The sequence below is a fragment of the Diceros bicornis genome, chromosome 6, assembly GCF_020826845.1.
Source record: "Diceros bicornis minor isolate mBicDic1 chromosome 6, mDicBic1.mat.cur, whole genome shotgun sequence".
NCBI classification, from domain to species: Eukaryota; Metazoa; Chordata; class Mammalia; order Perissodactyla; family Rhinocerotidae; genus Diceros; species Diceros bicornis.
The window spans coordinates 77,779,849-77,798,906 of record NC_080745.1 but is presented as its reverse complement, the minus strand read 5'-3'; the positions used below and the strand labels follow the sequence as shown (position 1 = coordinate 77,798,906).

Genomic DNA, 19,058 nt, shown 5'->3' with positions numbered 1-19,058 from the left:
TTCTGCCCTCGGTCTTCTCCTCCCCATCCGGGATTCCACCCCCCCAGCCACTTCTCACCCTGTGGGTGCAAGTGCCTCCTGCACTCCACCCTCCACTCAGCTTCCGAGGAGCCCCGAGGCACCCTGCCCTTTTCAGTGCTGCCCAATCCCCTCGGCTTCCAGATCACTTGGTATTCTGGGCCCTCCAGCACGCCTGTGCGCACCTCTCCGGCCTCACCTCCTCCACTCCTGGCTTCTCCCTTTTGGCTTCAGCAACACACAACTGTGTGACCCTGAAATGGCTCACCTCCCTGCCTTTGTTCCCGCTGTCCTTTCTCCCCGGAAGGCTGCACTCACTCCGCCTCTCTTGCCACCTCACTACTTCTAACTCGTCTTTTAAGGCTCAGCTCAGCCATCACCTCTTCTACTAAACTCAGGAGGCTTCTCCAGGCTGGTTCAGGGCCCTCCACTGGGCTCCCAGAATCCCTTGCGCTTCAGTTTTATCAGAGCACCTACCTGGCTGTGTTGTCGTTGTTCTCTAAGAGATGGTAACGGCCAGACTGGCATTTCCTATGAGCGCCAGAAAAGTTTAGTGAATAGACGTCTGGAAGCAGACCGACCTGGGTTTAATGCCTGCTCTGTTCTTTTTCAGCTGTGTGACTTTGGGCAAGTTGTTTAACCTCTGTAAGCCTCAGTTTCTTCAACTACATGATAGAAATAATAATAATACCCATGTCACAGGGTTATTGGGAAAATTAAAAGCAGTATATGTACAGCCCTTGGCACCTGCCTTGTGAGGAGGGCTCCATCGATGTTAGCTGCTAATAGAACTCAGAAAAATATTTCTCAGACGGCTAGGGCAGAAGGTCTCCAAACGTCAGAGCTAAATCTGCCGTTCCAAGAAGAATTAAGAAGTTTTCCAGAAAACAGCAGCAGCAACGACAACAAATCTTCCTTAAGTGTTCCTTCAAGGAAGTTGGGGGAGACTTGTTGAAAAACCAGGCATCCTGCACCAACTATGATTGAGATTTTAAAGTGAAAATAGAAAAGTTTAAAGAAGACATGGATCTCTTAAGGGGCGGATGGGGAAGACTTGGGCGCGTTAAGAGACCGGAGGGACAGATGGCAAGAGGTAAAGGGCGGAAGTGCGGTGCTTGGGGCGGCGGCGCGGGGTGGAGTGACAGCAAGACTGAGCTCCCTATGGAATAGATGCCACCCTCCGGGCCGGTCGCCAGCTGCACTGGCACAGGAACGCGCGCTCCCGGATTTGTCCAGGCGGCTCCAAAATTCTAGTCTTTCTCAGGAGAGCCTGGAACAATGGCGCCCAGGGATCCTGGGCTCCGGTACAAGGCAGCAAGTAGACGATTTCACACGCCCTAATGTGTGTGCGATTGGCGGCTACTGCCTAGAGAGGTTGCGAGAGGGTGGGACCAATTCCCAAAGAACAAGGGGGCAGGCGCGGGGTGAGGGCTCGGTGGCTCCCATCCCTATCCCCCATGTCACCCCTCGAGGAAGGCCAAGGGCATAAGCGCGCTGGCCCCGGGGTCAAGCAGGAGGCACTCTAGGCACGTCTCTGACTCCCGGCTCAGGCCTCAGTCTCCTCCTCCGGGCATTGGGTTTGCAGCCCCGAGGTTGGAAAAACCGCTCTTGGAGGCGCGCCCGAGCCCGCCCCTTCCCGGAGCCTCCCCCAGGGTTTGGGCACGTCCCGGTCTCGCTCCGTCCCGCCGCTCCCGGGGCCCGGACTTGAAGGAACGGCGGGCGGTGAGCGGGGCCCGGGTGCGCAGGGACGTGAGCGCTGACGGTCCGCCGGCGTCGGCCGCGGAGTTCCCCGGCGGGGTCGGCGCGCGGGCGGGGACGGGGTCCGAGCGCCCCGGGCGCGGCAGGCGCGCCAGGAGGTCCGGCCGCGAGCGTGACCTCACGGGGAGGGGCCAGCGCGGCGGCCCCGGGCGCGGAGCCGAGCGCAGAGAGCTCAGCGCCGCAGCCGAGCAGCGAGGAGCTCACGCCGTGGCCCCGATGGAGCGGTACAAAGGTGAGCGCGCGGGTCCCGGCGCGGCGCGCACCCACTCCCTTCCCGCCCGGCACGGCGCCCGAAAGGAGGGCTAGGGATGGAGGGGGGCGTCACCGCGTGCGCCTCCCGTGCCGTCGGGACTCAGGTGAGCAGAGCCGGCTGCCCCCGCCCAGACCTGGGCCGAAGACTGGGGCCACAGCTGCGCCGCGGGCCGGGCGAGTGGACTCCTAGGTGGCGGCCGCGGCCCGGGCCCTTTGAGCCTCCCGGGCGCAGAGGGCGGGGGTCGGCTTAGCGAGGCTTCTCACCTGTTGCAGGACAGAGGGTGCGCTTGGCGACGCCCCCGCCCCCCAAGCCCCAGCCGCCCCGGAAAGATGCCGGGGGCCGAGGAGTCCCCGAGTGAAGTCCGAACAGTGCGAGGCTGCTTGGGGGCAAAGGGGCAAGTTGTGGGGGTCCTCTCGCCCGGGCGCCAGACGGAGTGAAGGGCTTCCTGCAGTGCCCGGGAAGGAGCCTGCGAGGGGGTGCGCTTGGGCGGTAGGGTGGCGCTCAGCTCCGCTCCTGGCTCGGTCGGGCCATTCTAGTTGTCCGGCCGCTCCGGTAGCCGTCTCTCTCCGCGCCCTTCTCCTCTCCTCCAGCCCCAGGCAGGGGAGGGGGGCAGGGATTGGGAGCCGAACGCGGTGCCCGGCAGGTGGAGCGTGGAGGCGTCTCGGACCGAGGACTGAGCTCAGTGCGCTCTGGGCAACTTTTGGGTTTGGCGGGGGCCGGCGTTGTGTCCCGTGCCCAGCTCGCACCGTGCTCGGAGCCCTTGGGCTGGAGTCGAGAAGCCTCGGATTGCAGATCTTTTGGAAAAGGAGCTGCAAAAAACTGCCCCTTAAGCGGCACGCTGCGGGCGCCCCCTACCCCCGCCCTTCCTTTGGGGAAGCCTCTTGTACTTTCTTGTCCCGGGCTCGTCTCTGCAAAACCTGAGAGAGGAAATACTGTTTCTGTGTTTATTTTCCCCTGGGAGAGAGTAATAAAGGAGAATGCAGAGATTCCCAAGGAGTCTCGCTCCCGGCAGTTTCTCATTTCTGAAACTGACATAAAGGAACCTTTCGGGACCTTCTTTAGTTCCCTAAACTAGTCGTGTCCTTTGATTTTCCCGTTGCTTTTTCTCATCTGGGTCACCTGGTTACAGGTGAGGGCGAAAGACCTAAATCTTAGCGCTTCACTTATAAAGGAAGGGTCTTTGCCAGGAGCACAGGAAGCCGGTTAGGGGACAGGGTTAAACTAGTTGGCAACCTTCGGTTTCTTTCTGTGAACCCTCCCTGGAGCCTCTCTCACATTTCTAACCGGGTGGTTTTTTTCGTCTCAAATTCTGCTGAGATCACGTCAGTTTTGTGCCTGAATGACTGAATGCGCTCTTATGTAGTCTCCGAACACTTGAGGAAGCCGCAGCCCCTCTCCTCCTAAAATGGCAGTCTGCGGCTCCCTCCCCAACTCTGGCTCTGTGCCCTTTGGCAGGGACCCTCACAGGGAATTCAGGACTTGAGTTGTCCACCTGTGGGTCCGTTTCAGCTCAGAGTCTGCCTTTTCTGAATTATGTTAGCTCCTGTTTGAAGGTCCAGGTTGCAAGCTACTTTCTCAAATCAGCATATTAATCTTTCAAAGCTAGGGCAAATGATAGCGTTTTGGGTCTTCTTTCCAAATGCCCAGTTATTATCAGAAGGTTTTTGTGTTAATAGCTTTTGACTTGGCCCTTGACCTGGGAACATCTCCTTACTTATCTTTTTCTCTTGAGAGTTTAAATCCTCCCACCCTGGAAGATCAGTTTGGGATTTTTGCCAACTGAAGGAAACTTAGTTTCCAGTTCAGAGTGTTTGTTTTTGGTGACACATGTATCTGCCTCATCATTTTGCAGTAAATCAGACACAAAGTGATAAGTGGATACATTAGAGAATTATCTGGATTGCAGAGGCTAATCCAACTCGTCTTTTAGTGTTTGGAGAAAAATCTCTTCATTTCAGGTCTCACTGGTGAATGCTACTGTTTACTACACCTTTCAGCCCAGGAATTTGGGGATTCCCTCCCCTCCCACCGGGAATGTAGAATTCCCCATTCACTTGAGAAGAAGATGAGTTGTGCTTTGAACACTCATTGAATTGAAAAGTTGGTCTGTGCAAAATGGAGTGTGTTGGGCCCAATCTCCGATTAACCAGTGCAACTCGAACTAGAATCTGTAGTCTCCTCTTGCTTGTTAGAGATGGAGGGCCTTTTTTTTTTTTTCCAAAGGTAAGATTGAATAATTACGGAATGACTAGGTATAGTGGGATTTTTTTGTGTGTGTGTGTATGAGGAAGATCAGCCCTGAGCTAACATCCATGCCAGTCCTCCTCTTTTTTTGCTGAGGAAGACTGGCCCTGGGCTAATATCTGTGCCCATCTTCCTCCACTTTATGTGGGACGCTGCCACAGCATGGCCTGACAAGCGGTGTGCCGGTGCACGGCCGGGATCCGAACCCAGGCGTCGGCAGCGGAGTGCCACACTTAACTGCTACGCCACAGGACCGGCCCCAGGTCTAGTGGTTTTAACAACAAAGTTAAATGGAAAAGCAAGGTTTACTTGGGCTCTCAGAACATATGTAAAAATCGTGAAGAAGAATTAATTTGTGACACTTTTAAAACTTGTTGAATGCCTCATTCTCTGTTTCTAAATTCCCAATTTTGAGCTCTCCCTCCCCCAGATAGGTAGAATGCTTCATCACTGTCTCCAGATTCTCAAAATGTTTTCTCTAATTTGTAAATCTCGTAAAGCAGTTGATGTAGGAGACATTGTTTTCCACGTTCCCCAGCCTGCCTGTTACAATATTATACATCCTCCAAAACTAGCCTATCATTTTTAGGCTCTGGGCTATTTTCCATTGTTTTATAGGATGTAAAGAGATGTCTGGAGCTAAAGAGTGGTTGCAATATCACCTTATGTCTAATGCAGAAACATTTCCAGAATTGCTCTGCATTCCTTCTAAGCTGTTCTGCTAGACAGCCATGGCTCCCTCAAGCCAAAACAAGGGGGGTGGTGGGGAGGGTATGTGGATGTGTCTTCCCAGAGAGATGGAGCTTTTATGAGAGTTGTCATAAAAAGTGATGGTAGAGTTGCTATATCTTGTATGTGAATCTCTTTGGTGTTGTATAAGCTAAGTTCTACAGGGTACCTTGAAAAGGTTCCCATCCTTGGGTGTTTACATATTTATGACTCTCATAAGGGCATCCTTGTATCACTGTGTGTGAGCCCATTGGCTGAACTCACACCACATGGTCCAGGATTCTGGATCCTACTGGTCTTCCAGCTGGTGAGTGCCTCCAGGGCCAAATGTGACTGACCTGCTATCTGTGGATCGCACTTGGAACATCCCTGCTGAAGCTTCCTGAAATTGTGTCACACTTGGATCCAAACAGGCACGGTTGAGATAGTGACTTTAATTTGGATCACAGTAATTGGCTGAAAGTGTAATCATTCTCTTCCTGTGTTCTTTTGTCTCTGAGTCGGATCATCCGATTCCCAGGAGAGGGCACTTAGTTCTAGGGTACTGGAAGATAGAGATGAGCTGTGAAGAGTCAAGCCAGTAAAAATTCTTGAAAGCTTATATGGGCATCATTAGATCTGTGGTCAGGAAAGGTCTGAAAAAGAAAAACTAATTAAAAGAGATGGGCCGATTGATAACACTCGTTTCACCTTCAGAGCAATCATCTGTATTTGTTATTTTTCCATGCCTAGGAGCTCCCGTCTTCCCCCGTTGAAATTCTACGTAAGGTGGTGGTTCTAAACCTTAGCCACACATGGGAACCATCGGGGGAGCTTTAAAAAATAGGCATATATAGGCCCCACCCAAGACAGTCTGATTTAATTGGTCTAGGGGTTCAGCTTAGGCGTTGTATTTTTTGTAAAGGCCTCTAGGTGATTCTAATGTGCAGTCAAAGTTGAGAACCATTGACAAAAGATAAGTAATTGTACATACACCTTCCTCACCTGGAAAATTAAAAACAAGTGTGGAGTGAAACGCATACTCCCTCGATACTCACCTGATGTGCTTTAACCAAATCTTGTGATACCTGCAGAAATCGAATGTAATTCACCTTAACTGATTATAGGCTTTAAAACAGTGTGGGAACACTGCTTAAAAAGCATCTCAAATGGGATGCTGCAGAATCCTAAGCTCAGAGTTTGCTCATAGTTGTACTTGACTCTGAGCCCTCTTGACTTTGAAGCTCTTTGTGTGGGAGCCCTTGATGCTTTGGCAATGAAATGGTCTGAAGCAGAAACACTGAGAGGTCACCTTTGGTGCTGAAAGGCCGGAGGGGTAGGGGAATTCTGCTTTGGGCCTGTCCCCTCTTCTGGAGGGGAGGGAGCTCTGGGAACTGGGCTGGTTCCAAGTACAGTTAAAGGGCCAGGAGGGGCCAATGAGCTTCAAAGGTTGGGAAGCTGGGCTACTTTTCTTCCTAATCCCTTTAATGCTGGGAAATGTTTCTCTAAACACTTCTGTCATTCAGAGAAGGGAGATTTTCCCCAAGCTGAGGGAGGATGGCATGTCTGCCCAGAGCCCAGGCTGAGACATGAGGGAGACAGTCACGGTGCAGTGAAGAAGGCAGTGGCTTGGAACCTGGAGACCCACATGTTCTGTTTCCTTGGGCGAGTCACTGAGCTTTCCAGGCCTCAGTTTCCCCATCTAGAAAACAACGTCCAGTGTTTGTCCCTCCAACTTTCCGAGCACCCTTTGATGCTAGTTGCTCTGTGGTCACTGAGGAATCTTCGGAGGGAGGACGTGTCTTGAGGAGGAGAGGGAAATGCGGGAGGGAATGTGGGCAGCCCAACAAAGGTCAGCTTAGGATTGTGATTCTTATAAATACAACCAATTTCCGTTGAGAGCAGAGAGCAGCAGACTTGATGGGAAAGAGAATGCCATCGGCCCTGTGAGGAATTTGTTTCTCAAGGACTTTTGTGTGAACATGTCTCCAACGATTGTTAGTGAAGCCCAGAGCCACCTCTGAAACACAGGATTATTCACTCCCATTTGAGAGACAGGTCAGCTGAGGCCTAATGAGATTAAGCAACAACTCAGAGAGTCAGAAACAGGATACAGTATCCCTGAGAATCACGTTTCTGAAGAGTAGAATTCTTGTTCTAATAACAACAAGGGTTTATTTAGAAAGAAGTGCACAAAACAATTTTGGGCTCCTTCCTTATCAGTGTCCCTCTAGCCAGGTAAGGACTAGCTGCTCAGTGAAACTCACTGCAATCTTCAGGACCTAGCCCACATGCCTCCTCTTACAGGAAGCCTCCCCTGATTCCCTCTGTGTTCCCTCACTGCTTTACGTATAGCCTCATCAATGCCTGGCACATCGTAGGGACTCAACAAATATTTGTTGAATTAATGTCACATTGTCTTAGAATTATATGTACATATGTCTGTTTTCCCTGTTAAACCGAACTCCTCCAAGACAGAGATCTTGTCTTTCTCCTTCAAGTGTCCCTCTCCTCAGCCCCTGGTGCACTGCCAGGCACTTACAGTCATGTGTCACTTGACAGGGATACATTCTGAGAAATGTGTTGTTAGACGATTTCATTGTTGTGTGAACATCACAAAGTGTAGTTACACAAACCTAGATGGTACAGCCTACTACACTTCTAGGCTAGGTGATGCTAATCTTATGGGGCCACTGTTGTATATGCGGTCTGTTGTTGACTGAAATGTCATTATGCTGCACGTGACTGTAGAAGATGCATGGGACCTGACTGGGGAGTGAGTGAATGAATGAATGCCAGGCAATGGGAGCACATATTCTCCTACGCTCTGGCCCTCAAGAGCAGACCTCAGTCCCAAAGGGAAATGAAATAAAATCCCAAAGCCAAATTCCAGAGTGGAGATGCAAGTGCGCAGTGGCTGCCCTTGGCTTTCCCGACTTGAGCCTTATTTCTGTCTGTTCCAGCACAGGGGTGTTGCTGTCTGGTGGTACAGAGAAGGATCCTGCAGGTTTCTGCTTGTGAGTATGAGCCTGCCTGTGCCCTCTGCAGCAGCTCATCTGGCCTCCAGGGCTCCCGGGGGCGCAGACCTGGCTCTGCCCATGCTCTGGACCAAAGGCTGGGGGATCTCATGGAGCTGGGCGCCGGCCTGGGCACTCCGGGGCTCCGGGTTCTAATCTGGCCTTTGTCACTAACTCGCTGTGCGACCTTGGGCAAGTCAATTAATCTCTCTGGGCCTTGTTTCCTCATCTGTACAAGCGAAGATAATGATTACTAACCCGCCTCACAGGCTGCTTGGTGGAATAACTTATAAGAGCTACTGGTAAATGCTTTGAGAAAGGGAAACGTGAAATTAATTCAGGGGAGCAGATACCCCGAAACCCCTGTGACGTGACTCTGCCTCCACCAGTTCCTGCCTTCTTGGGTTGGGTCCTCACAGTTACTTTGGGTACCAGCTATGGCCATCACATACCTGCCTTTTGAAGCTATTGGGAGCTCTGAGTTGAGGATGCTCAGCCGTTCCCTGGTAACCTAGCTCAAGGTCAGCTGGAAAGGAGATAGGCAAGGAACTGCTCATTCTTAAGCCTGACGTGTGGAGCCATATCCTGGCCCTCCCTGACTTTTCTCTAATGTCTCAGTATGTTTATACGGGAGAGTTTCTTAAATTCTAACAAGAACTTCGAGCTCTTTACTAATTTTCTATCATTTGACTCTCACCTTCTCCCTATTAGTCTCAAAACAAGCTAACCAACAACCCCACTGAGAGGGAGGAGTAGGGAGAATGTATAGAAAAACAGGAGGAGCGGCAATACACTGGGTGCATTGCACTGGACTGGTGCAAAAACCAGAATGAGCCCAGGGCACATTCATGTCACGTCTCTCTGTGGGCGTTAAATATCATGCAGAAGTGGGGAGGGGCGCCGACACCAACAGAAGCCCTTCTCTGCTGTTTTCTAAACAGACCCCTGAGTTCTCTTCTCATTTCCTTGAGCGCCTCCAAGGGACTTCAAAGGCAGCTGCAGGCCTGGTAGAGTGTGGTGAGCTCCATAAAGGGGCGCAGCCCCAGCAGATTGCAAATTGGCCTTCTGATCATGTTTAAACCGAGAAAAGCGAGTTAGCTGGTAGCTCAGAGCACGCAGCCTCTTGCGCCCCAGAAGGAATCTGAGAAGGCGAATGTGTATGCCTGCCCTTGGAGGTAGCTTCCCAAGGAAGGTGACAAACTGTCCTGGTTTGCCTGGGACTTTCCTGGTTTTACCACTGAAAGTCCCACATCCCGGGTAGATGGAGATGGTGGGTCACCCTGTTCCCAGGCCTCAGCTTTATTAAAAGGCCCTAAATCAAGGATTTGGTTCCTCCATAGCAAAGATGAACTAGAGCCAATCACTTGGTCTCTTTGACAAGAAAGCAAAAGTCCAAGACTTAAAAACTAACAGTTCATAACTAACTACGAGTGATACTCACCAGTATGTTAAGTGAAAGAAGCCAGACTCAAAAGCCTACACAGTGTACAATTCGATTTATGTGACTTTCTGGAAAAGGCGAAACTATGGGGAAAGAAAACAAGTCAGTAGTTGCCAGGGCTGGGAGAAGGGGTTGACCCGAAAGGGGCATGAGGGGAATTTCTGAAATGATAGAAATCTTTATTTTTCAAATCTTCGTGGTGGTAGTGGTTACACAGCTCTAGGGGTTTGTGAAAACTCAGACCTATGCACTTAACAGGGAATTTTTTTTTCTGTGTGTAAATTATACCTCCGGAAAGCTGACTTTAAAACAAACCCTAGTAGTTTGTGATACTGTGGTATCAGGTGAAGAATCCATCGAGCGCACGGTTGGCCATCACAGGTTGTAAATAGAAATCTGAGGTCTTGGTGTGGTCATGCCTGCAGTGATCTGGCGATATAGCAGAAGAGGGTGAAGAATTTTGGTACAAAACAAAAAGACTGAGTACTTGATGGTGTCTTAGATGCAAGAGACTTTTCCATTAGGCACAAACAGTGAGATGGTGGAAGCTCTCCCTCTATTTAGAGAAAAGGAAAAACAGTTCTCTTAAAATCCAGGCAGCAGATGAGCCTAGGGAGGGATGTGGAATATCGAAGCATTAGCTCCAGCTTCCCACCCTGGGAACTCTGCTGCTACACACACATGGATCTAATGTATTGACTTTGGCAGCCTTTCTACAAGTCTTTTTTTTTTTTTTCACCAATAAAGTTATTGAATTGGAATTGAGTACCCAAGTCTGCACCATAATTATTTCCTGGCTGACTTTTTGTTTTTGGCAGTCCTGCTTGTCTGTGCTAGTGTGGATTGATTTTTGAGGGGGGAGAACTCGTGATTTAGCAAAATACTGCACCTAGTTCCATGTGATGTAAGGGGTCAGTCCTGGTGTTTCCAGGCAGGGAAAAGCCTCATGATGAGAATCATCAGCCCTTACTGCACTGGTCCAGGAGACGGGATGTGGAATCCCAAGAGAATGAAGGGGTGGTCCTAATGGAATCTGAAGATCTCGGTGGTTCCTATTTTTTGAAAAATCAAAACCCGTCTCAAATTGTCTTGTTCTTCGGGTGAACCGTGTCTGGCTCCATGACCCGAGGAACTGGATCTGTGTCTTCCCATCTTCCTTAAGTACAGTGTGTTGGAAGGCTGTAGAACTTCTGTTCATGGGGACCATATGGGCCCAGATCACTTTCAACCATGAATTACACTGGAGGATTTCACGTGTGCAACTCTTCTTAATCACAGACATGTCCAAGCCACTAGGCATTGACAAAGGCAGGTCTGTTCCAGATAGTCTTGGGACTATCTGGATAGTTCTTGGGATAGTCAGGAAGAATTGCAGAATAATAGCTGGTGCAGTCCTTAGTTCTAATTGTCTTGACTTTGCTGGGGGATGGTAGAGGTGGGGGAAGAGACAGGAAATATTTTTTTGTGCATATTTAAAGTGAAACCTCCCTGACGCAGGGTCAGGCCTGGCTTCTGGCTGGTCCACGTAGGAAGGACCAGGTTTGGGGTACCCCCAAGAGCCCGCTTCTAATTTGAGTGCAAAGATGGGAAGGCTGCAGAGGAGAAGCTGGGAGTGCATGGGTGGGGAAATTCCAGAGACTTCCTTACCTGGACCGCAGACTGTTGCCACCATCTCCCCAGGGCTACCCTGGCACGCTGGCATCCTTTGGGTTCTGGGGACTGTCTTAGCCTTCTTGTTAGACCAACAAGTGGGAACCCTGCCATTTCCTTCCATCCTCCAGCCCGCTTTTTTTCTCCCCCAGTTTTTACACAACAGCATTTATTCATGTTAACTGTATTCAAGTTCCCAGATGGGGGGAGAAAAAAAGATTGTGTTGAATGAGCTTATTGTTTGGAGATTTCACTGACTTCTTTTATTTAATACCCACAGTCCTAGAACATATTGAGCTGATTTACTAAAATTCAAATGTGGTCCTTTTGGAAGGAACTCTGCAAGGGTGCTTGGTATCCCTGATATCAGCACTGGGACCTATTGGTGGCGAGTTTGCTTGGGGCATCTCATCTTCATCTTTAGGGTCTTGGGTCTCCTTGGGGGCAAATATTCTCAGTTGCAATCCCAGACTCCTTATGAGCTTGAGATAGTCACCACCCTCCTGCCCTTTGCATCATCAGGCCTTTTGTGGCATCCCCTTCTAGCACATTCTTTGGAGAAATAAAGACGGGCACCACCATTAGGTACTACAGTTAACAGAGGCCCCCTGTGGCTTCTTCTTTGCAGTTTCCTGCACAAGTGAAAGGAAATAAAGGGTGGCAATGCGGCAAATCTTGGGCACAAGCGGCAAGTCTCAACCTCACACCTGCTGCAGTGCGGCTGGTCCATGACAGTCATGATGGAGTTGGGTTACGTGTCTGTTGGCATGTTTTAGAGATGGGGGTCCCTGCAGTTGATATTGCTGGAATTGTGGCTGCGGATCATGGTGTATATGATGGTCAAGTGTGGCTGTCTGGATGGCTGTGACGCAGTTGCACTATGACAGCCCCAGGTGTCTGCAGCCCTTGGGGATCTCCTGAGAGAGCCACTGCAGGTTCTTGAGCTGAGTGAGGCTCATGTCTCACTGGAGACGGTGGAAGCCTGCCTCTGGTTCAAGTCAGTAACATCCTAGATGCTCTGAAAGTGAGCCTGTGGCAAAGCAGTTTGGATTGATGACAAAACCATCACGCACAGGGTGAGTGTTGGGTGCTCCAGAACTCTCCTGGGTGCACACAGGCTCACAGCTCCTCCCGCACATGCACCATTCTCTCTCTCTCTCTCTCTCTCCCTCCCCTTCCCTCCCTCCCTGTCTCTTCTTTCATTCTCTTATTCTCCCCTGTTGATTTTCTTCCACTCTCTTTTTTTCTGCCAATTCTATTTAGGTCTCCTGGGTCTTAAGTCTAGAAAAGGGATTCCTGAGGCAAGAAAGACCCAGAAAGAGAGATCCTCCCCTTGACCCCGGCTCTCTAGTAGCCTCAGGCTCTCATTTCTAGTAGCCATGGCTGGAATCCCAGGCTTCTCCATGAAGAGCTGATGATCTCAGAGTCAGGGTGGGGAAAATGGGGCTTGCTCTCAGCCAGACAGGGAGCATCTCATTCCCTCCTGGAAGAGGAGGCCTGAGGGGAAATCTGTCCCACATGACTCTTGATGCTAGAAAGTGTTGCTCCACATGGCCTGCTGCAAAGGCTGCCTCAACCCTCATCATCCAAGCCATTTGCTAACCCTGGGGCCTTGCCAGCCACCCCATCTGGCCTAGTGCAGGTTAGTGTCACAGTGACTAGGATTCCCAGGAAAGAGGGTTCTTATCCTCTCTCTATGGGTTCTTAACCAGCCCTATGACCTGCTAACCTCCAAGGGGTGGAAGAAACAGTCTCAGCCCTGTGTGGGGCTCCTCCCACTGCCAGCCCAGGCTCCCGGGAAGTGAGCATCAGAGGAGGACCTGGCATCTGCACAGGGGGAGCATGAGAACATCACCACAGTTTGGATAAAGTTCCAAACTTGAAGGCTCAACGTTGACTAAAATAATTTTTTCCCATTGACCTCTTGGCTTCTCAGTGGGCAAGTGTCCATCTCCCGCCCATCTGATGTGGGTTTGCTGTATGTAACTGTAAACAGTTCAGGCTGGGAGCAAATCTCCGAGAGTTATGGGATCCAGGTGTCACTCCCGGCTCGCCATGCGCTGGTTCCCTCGAGAGTGGGAAAGGCCGTTTTGTTCTCAGAGGGAGAATTTAGTCTGTTGCTTTTGGGATCAAATCCTTCTGAAGCATGACTCCCTCCAGTGCCCCCACCCCCTAGGTCTCCACTCATGACTGAAAGAGACTTTGGGGACTCTGATTCATTAGTGAATCTCTTAGTGTGTGGGGTTTTGCTTCTCTGACCCTGAGGTAAGGCCCCAGTGCTCTCAAGTATGCAGGGAGGCACTGAGATGTTGTTGACAATGAGTGAAGCAGCAGCCCACATTCTCTGTGTGAGAACATGGGGCCCACTAATCAGGGCAAGAGTGTGGGCTCAGGTCAGTTTCGGTACTCATTTGGAGTTCAGCTGGACTCCTGAGCAGGCATGGCAGCTGGCAGGCAGAGCCTCTTGACCTAAGCAGGAGGCCTCTAGAGTGTGTAGGTGGCTTTGGGTACTTAATTACCTCCCTTTCCCTAGCAATAGAGTTGAGAGCCATCTCAGAGCAAAAGTGGCCGCAGGGATTGTGTTGGAAAAGGCCTTTGGTAGGTTGCAGGAATGTAGGGGGCACCAACCTTGGGGGTCTGGCTCCCTCCCCTCCTTGCGTCCTTGCAGCCCTCAATGTACCTAGCTGTTGGGGCTGCAGCGAAAGGGGAAAGAACCTAGCAAGTGCATTCACTTCACAGACATCAGGTGTGATTGGGACATGTGTGTTGGAGGAGAGAAGGTGTCAGGTGACAATCAGCCCCATTTTCTTGAAATTTCCTAAAGCTATTTACCTAATGCCCTCAAAGGGTAAGATTGCTGTCCCACAACAGGATTCACTTTTCTGCCCTAGGGAGGCTGAGACAGCTTGAAGGAAAGAAAGCAAGAGTGTGGAGAGTCTGTGTTCTGTTGGGGTGGAGTGACTTCCAGATTCCAAGCTTATGTGTCAAGGCTCACTCAGCCTTGACACCTTGACCTTGACCCCCCGAAGCCTTTAACCCCTCACTTCATCTTGCATAACGCTCCTCTTTGTCTTCATACTTGGATGCCATGTGTCTGTGCATATAGATTTCTTCTCTGGCTGGAAAAAATAAGGGCAATCGCATAGCTTGGAGCAAAATATTCTCTACAAATGGCTTTTTTTTTTCCTTAAAAAGTTGCCATTATTAAGTGTGAAAATGGTTTAGGTTCAGGAGGAAACAGCTGGCTGGCAGAGATCCTGGTGGGGTCTTGGGTAAGATTCGCTGTGTCACTAATGACTTTATTTGGTCCATTTCCGGCCTAAGCACACTTGGTGGTTGGGGAATTTTGTGGCTGAGAACTTTCAAGGCAAGAGCAGTAGCAGGCGCAGCTTCCAGCTGAGGCCAGGAAGGGAAGTCTTCATTTCATTCAGGACGATCCAGACCTGTCCAATGGATGTCTGTTATCTGTCTTGGTGGTTTAACTTGGATACTCAAGAACGCTTTTCTTTCTAGAATATTCTGTCAGTGGGTTTCTCTGAGACTTCAAGATATTGCGACTGTAGCTAAGGTGAGCCCAGATTTCTTTAGGCCCTTGAACCAGGCCCCCTTCCTTGAGTGCAGGCAGTGTCTAGGGCAACTTGCCAGTGGCTGTGGGGAAAGCAAGCAAGCATGCTGTCCCTTGTACCGCCCTGGAGAAAATCCCAGCTCCTTCTGTACGTGGCCCATTCCTATTTGTCCAGCCTCTGTGGCCATTCCTCACTTCGCTCTATGCCCCAGCCATACTGGATTCCTTGTGGTTCCCAAATTGGTTTTGCTGTTGGGAAACGTGCTATTCCATTGGCCTGGGATGCCCTCCCGTCAGGGCTGCCTGGCAAGCTTATCTGTCAAGGCTGATTCAGCCTTGACACCTTGACCTTGACCCCCCGAAGTTTGCTTATTTATTTATTTATTTATTTGAGGAAGATTGGCCCTGCGCTAACATCTGTTGCTGATCTTCCTCTTTTCTCTTTTTTCTCCCCAAAGCCCCACTACATAGTTGGGTATCATAGTTGTAGAGTTGTAGCTCTTCTATATGGGATGCTGCCTCAGCATGGCTTGATGAGCTGTGAGTAGGTCCACTCCCAGGATCTGAACCGGTGAACCCCGGGCCGTGGGAGTGAAACGCGCGAACTTAACCACTATGCCACGGGGCCGGCTCCACCCACCCCCGAATCTTTAACCCCTCACTGCACCTTGCACAACCCTCCATGACCATGGTCATTGTGTCCATGTTATAGTTGATGGAAAGTTTGTATTCCTAGGAGGCTGTAAGCTCCTCAAGAGTCAAAAGCCATTATTTGTCTTTGTGTCCACAGCACCTAACCCCCTGGGTGGTATATTGTGAGTGCTCAAGAAACTGGAATTTATGATTGAGAGATAGTTGCTATCCTCAAGTTTTCTCAGAGGTTGATTACATCAAAGTTAAGGGCCCTATTCACTAGTGGACACCCTGGACAAAGTTAATGGGCAGCTGGCAGAAAGGAGAGAGATTTACAATGTCTAAAACCTTCAAGGGATTAACATTTAGACTATATAAGGAAGTCCTGCAAATCAACCAGAAAGAGGCAGAAATCTCAATAGAAAAGAAGATGAATAAAGGGTATGAATGAGAGTTTATTGGTGAAAGAGCCTCTAAAATGCTAATGAGCATCTGAAGAAATGCTTGGACTCCTTCAGTCATCAGAGAGCAACAAACCTAAACAACCACCTACGAGGCTAGCAGAAACGGGAGGCCGCAGGATGCCAAGTGTTCTCAGAACATGCAGAAATTTTTGCATATGTCCACACAGAGTAGGTTCAAAGATGATCTTTGCAGCATTATTTGTGTGGTAGAGAGCAGGAAGCCACCTGGGAGAATGAACAGGTGCACTATGACAGCAGATGTACATCCTAGAGAATTAGGCTGCAGTAGAAGCAATGGATTAGATGTCCATCCAGCAACATGGATGGATCTTTAAGACATAGTGCTGACTGAAAGGTACGAAGCCAGATAGGACATTTGACAATAGTATTTATAGCCATTAAAAATGTATAAAGCAGGGGCCGGCCCTGTGGCTTAGCGGTTAAGTGCGCGCGCTCCGCTGCTGGCGGCCGGGGTTCAATCCTGGGTGCGCACTGACGCACCACTTCCCCGGCCATGCTAAGGCCGCGCGTCCCACATACAGCAACTAGAAGGATGTGCAGCTATGACATACAACTATCTACTGGGGCTTTGGGGGGAAAAAAATAAACAAAAATTAAAAAAAAATAATACAAAAATTTATAAAGCAGTACACATTGGCAGGAACCCCTACAAACAAAAAGGTAGATAATAGAAAGGTCATCTCTATTGGGGGTGAGAATGGGATATGGGGATGAAAGGGCATTTGTAAGAGTTTGTTGATAGTCATTGCTGATACCAGAAGCCTACAAATCTAACTTGAAGCAGAGTTTGGCATGGTGAGGGCAACACCAGAAGTGCAAGCAGTGTGCTGTGGGGAGGTGGTGGAGGGAGACTCCTCCTCCAACCCCCTATGGGGAGGAGTAAGTGGACAGGCCATTTTTCTTCTTATTAATTGCTGCTCTGTCCAAGACCCTTTGCCAGTGAGGTTGTAATAATAGACCACCCTTACATTTAACTCCAAAGCTTACCTTTTGTCAGAACTGTGGTTGCGATTAGAAGTCTGCCATCGTATCGAGGCAAGGGGATACTCGTAACCCACTCTCAGATGGGATGGTAGAGCTGGCTTTGAATAGTTGTGTATTTTTCATTCACCTCCAGCCACTCAGCACTGGAGTCATCTTTGGGTCCACATTGCTAAGTACAGGTCATGGCCAAGAGCTGACACCCACATGTTGTCAGGTCGAGTAGAATGCAGTGGAATTGGGTTTTTACAGTACCTGATTGATTGGACATGAAGTTGCTAGACTCTGGGCAGCAGTTCATTTTTGCTCCTCTCCACCCAGGAGATGGGCATATTCACTCAAAATTGGTGCATACAAACAAGATGAACTGCCTCTCCCACCCTGGATCTGTTTGATCTGGACAGAGTTGGCCCTGACATTTTTCGTTCCATCTCTATTTCTCCTTAAAATAATAGTTGTTTTTCTTTGTCTTTTTTTTTTTTTTAAGTCTTTTTGCGATGCACAAGTGTTCTTGGTAAAGAGCCATTTGGAGCAGGCAGACCAGTGCCCACTTTTGCTCTGCCCAATGGTGTGCTCATTGAGGCTGCCTGGGCCCAGGAGGCAGGACCTGGAGCTGCCTGGGGTCTTGCGAGCTTGGGCAGAAGAGCTAACTTTCGGGTGTGGCCCAGCGTGTGGGCAGCAAATCCAGCTATGTTTCAAGCCAAGAACTAAAGCTTAAGGTTTTCAGAAAATGGAAAAAACCCTGAGGTTGGCTCTGATGGTTTGACTGTTTTCCCATCGTTCTTTCTCATGCACTGGAAGTCATTTATTGCCATCTCTTCTAGCTGTTCTGCATCCAATCTCTCCATTTACTGACGTGTTCAGTTTCTTCCCCACGTCTCTGGACCTGCATTCCCAATTCCTGGGTCCACTGGAATGTTGTTACCTCAAGTGATAGAACAATAAAGATCTTCATTTCTGTTTTCTTAAGTGCAAGTGTCAGCGCAAGGCCCTTTCCAGTTCAAAGGGTTTGCAATTTTATCATGAACTTGCTGAGGTCCTTAAAAAGCCCCTTTACATGGGAGAATTTCCAAGTATTCACACAACAGGCATTTTTCTGAGCTTCGCTATGTGCCAGGTGTTGTCTAGGTGTGGGGATAAAGCGGGGCACAATATTAACAAGGCTTCTGTCCTCATGGAGCTTACATTCTAGAGAAGGAAAGCAGACTAAGTAACATGAAAAATGAAAACAGGATGTGAGAGTAATTGGTGGGGGTAAGGGAGGAGTCCACCATTAGCTAGGGTGGTCATGGAGAGTCTCTCTGAGGAGGTGACATTTGAGTTGAGACCTAAATGAAGAGGAGGAGCCTGCTGTGTGGAGAACCAGGTGTGAGAGTTCCAGGCAGAGGGAACAGCAGGTGCAGAGGTTCTGAGGCTATCGTGGGCTAGAATGGTGTGGGTGTAGGAGAGTGGGGACAGGGGGCAGGGCTTAGTCAGCAACAGGGAAGGTGGAGAGAGAGGAGGTGGGACAGCTGGGCCATGCCAGGGAGCTTGGATCTTATTCTGAGAGCACTTCACAAGCAGTGAAATGGTGTTTCCCAGCCACCCAGCCAAGTGGCCACTGCCTGTTATAAATGGGTAGGTTAGGCAGCGAGTCTATCTTGGATTCCAGTCTTTTTTTCCACAGGAAAAATCCAAGCACATCCTAAAAGAATGTTCTTTTTCATAGTTTTCTGAAGAGGTTGAGGTACTAGAGCTATTGGAGTTTTCCACACTTTACTGAAGGGGGTTCTGAGGGTGAGGTTGGGCGTGGAGTAAGCCCACAGGCACACAGCTCATTGGTGGCAGGTGCAGGACAATTGCCTGAGATTCCTGAATGATGGTCCCACATTCTTCCCACCAGGCAAAGCCAGGGAAGGAAGGCAGCTATTTGATCTCTGAGCTACCCAGCATCTCTGAATTGCTTCTCCCTTTAAGAGGCACTGAATGCTTTATTCTCCCACTGTTTAGATTGTCTGAGACTGTGTTTAGTGGTAGGGAATATAATAATGGTTGAAAGTTGCAGGGTTTATGCAGACCTGGTTCATATGCAGCTTGGACGCTTGTGACCTTGGGCAATTACTTACCCTCTCCAACCCTCAATTTCTTCATCTGAAAGGCACTGATTACCCTCTTTCTTGGAGGTTTATAAGGATTGAGTGAAACCTAGTACTTACAGAGCTTTTCGGTAGGTTCAGCACACAGAGCCCCAAAATGCTAGTGACTGGTGGTGGGTGGTGGTGAAACAAGACTTTACGCTGAATTTGCCATGGATCTACCATGTTTA

At 49.7% G+C, this 19,058-nt stretch overlaps 1 protein-coding gene across 7 annotated transcripts in view; it reads left to right on the top strand.

The window, feature by feature from the left end:
• Positions 1-457: 457 nt before the first annotated feature.
• AFAP1L2 (actin filament associated protein 1 like 2) overlaps positions 458-19,058 on the top strand; it is a 107,091-nt gene continuing 88,490 nt past the window's right edge. For 3 of the 7 annotated variants that reach the window (XM_058544050.1, XM_058544049.1, XM_058544056.1), the window contains exon 1: positions 1,662-2,008. In XM_058544050.1, the coding sequence (XP_058400033.1) occupies positions 1,993-2,008 (16 nt within the window). In that variant the 5' untranslated portion in view covers positions 1,662-1,992. Of the gene's footprint in view, positions 528-1,661; positions 2,009-2,036; positions 2,133-19,058 lie in introns of those variants that run through there. The other 4 variants (XM_058544052.1, XM_058544051.1, XM_058544054.1 and 1 more) reach the window with 3 other exon arrangements.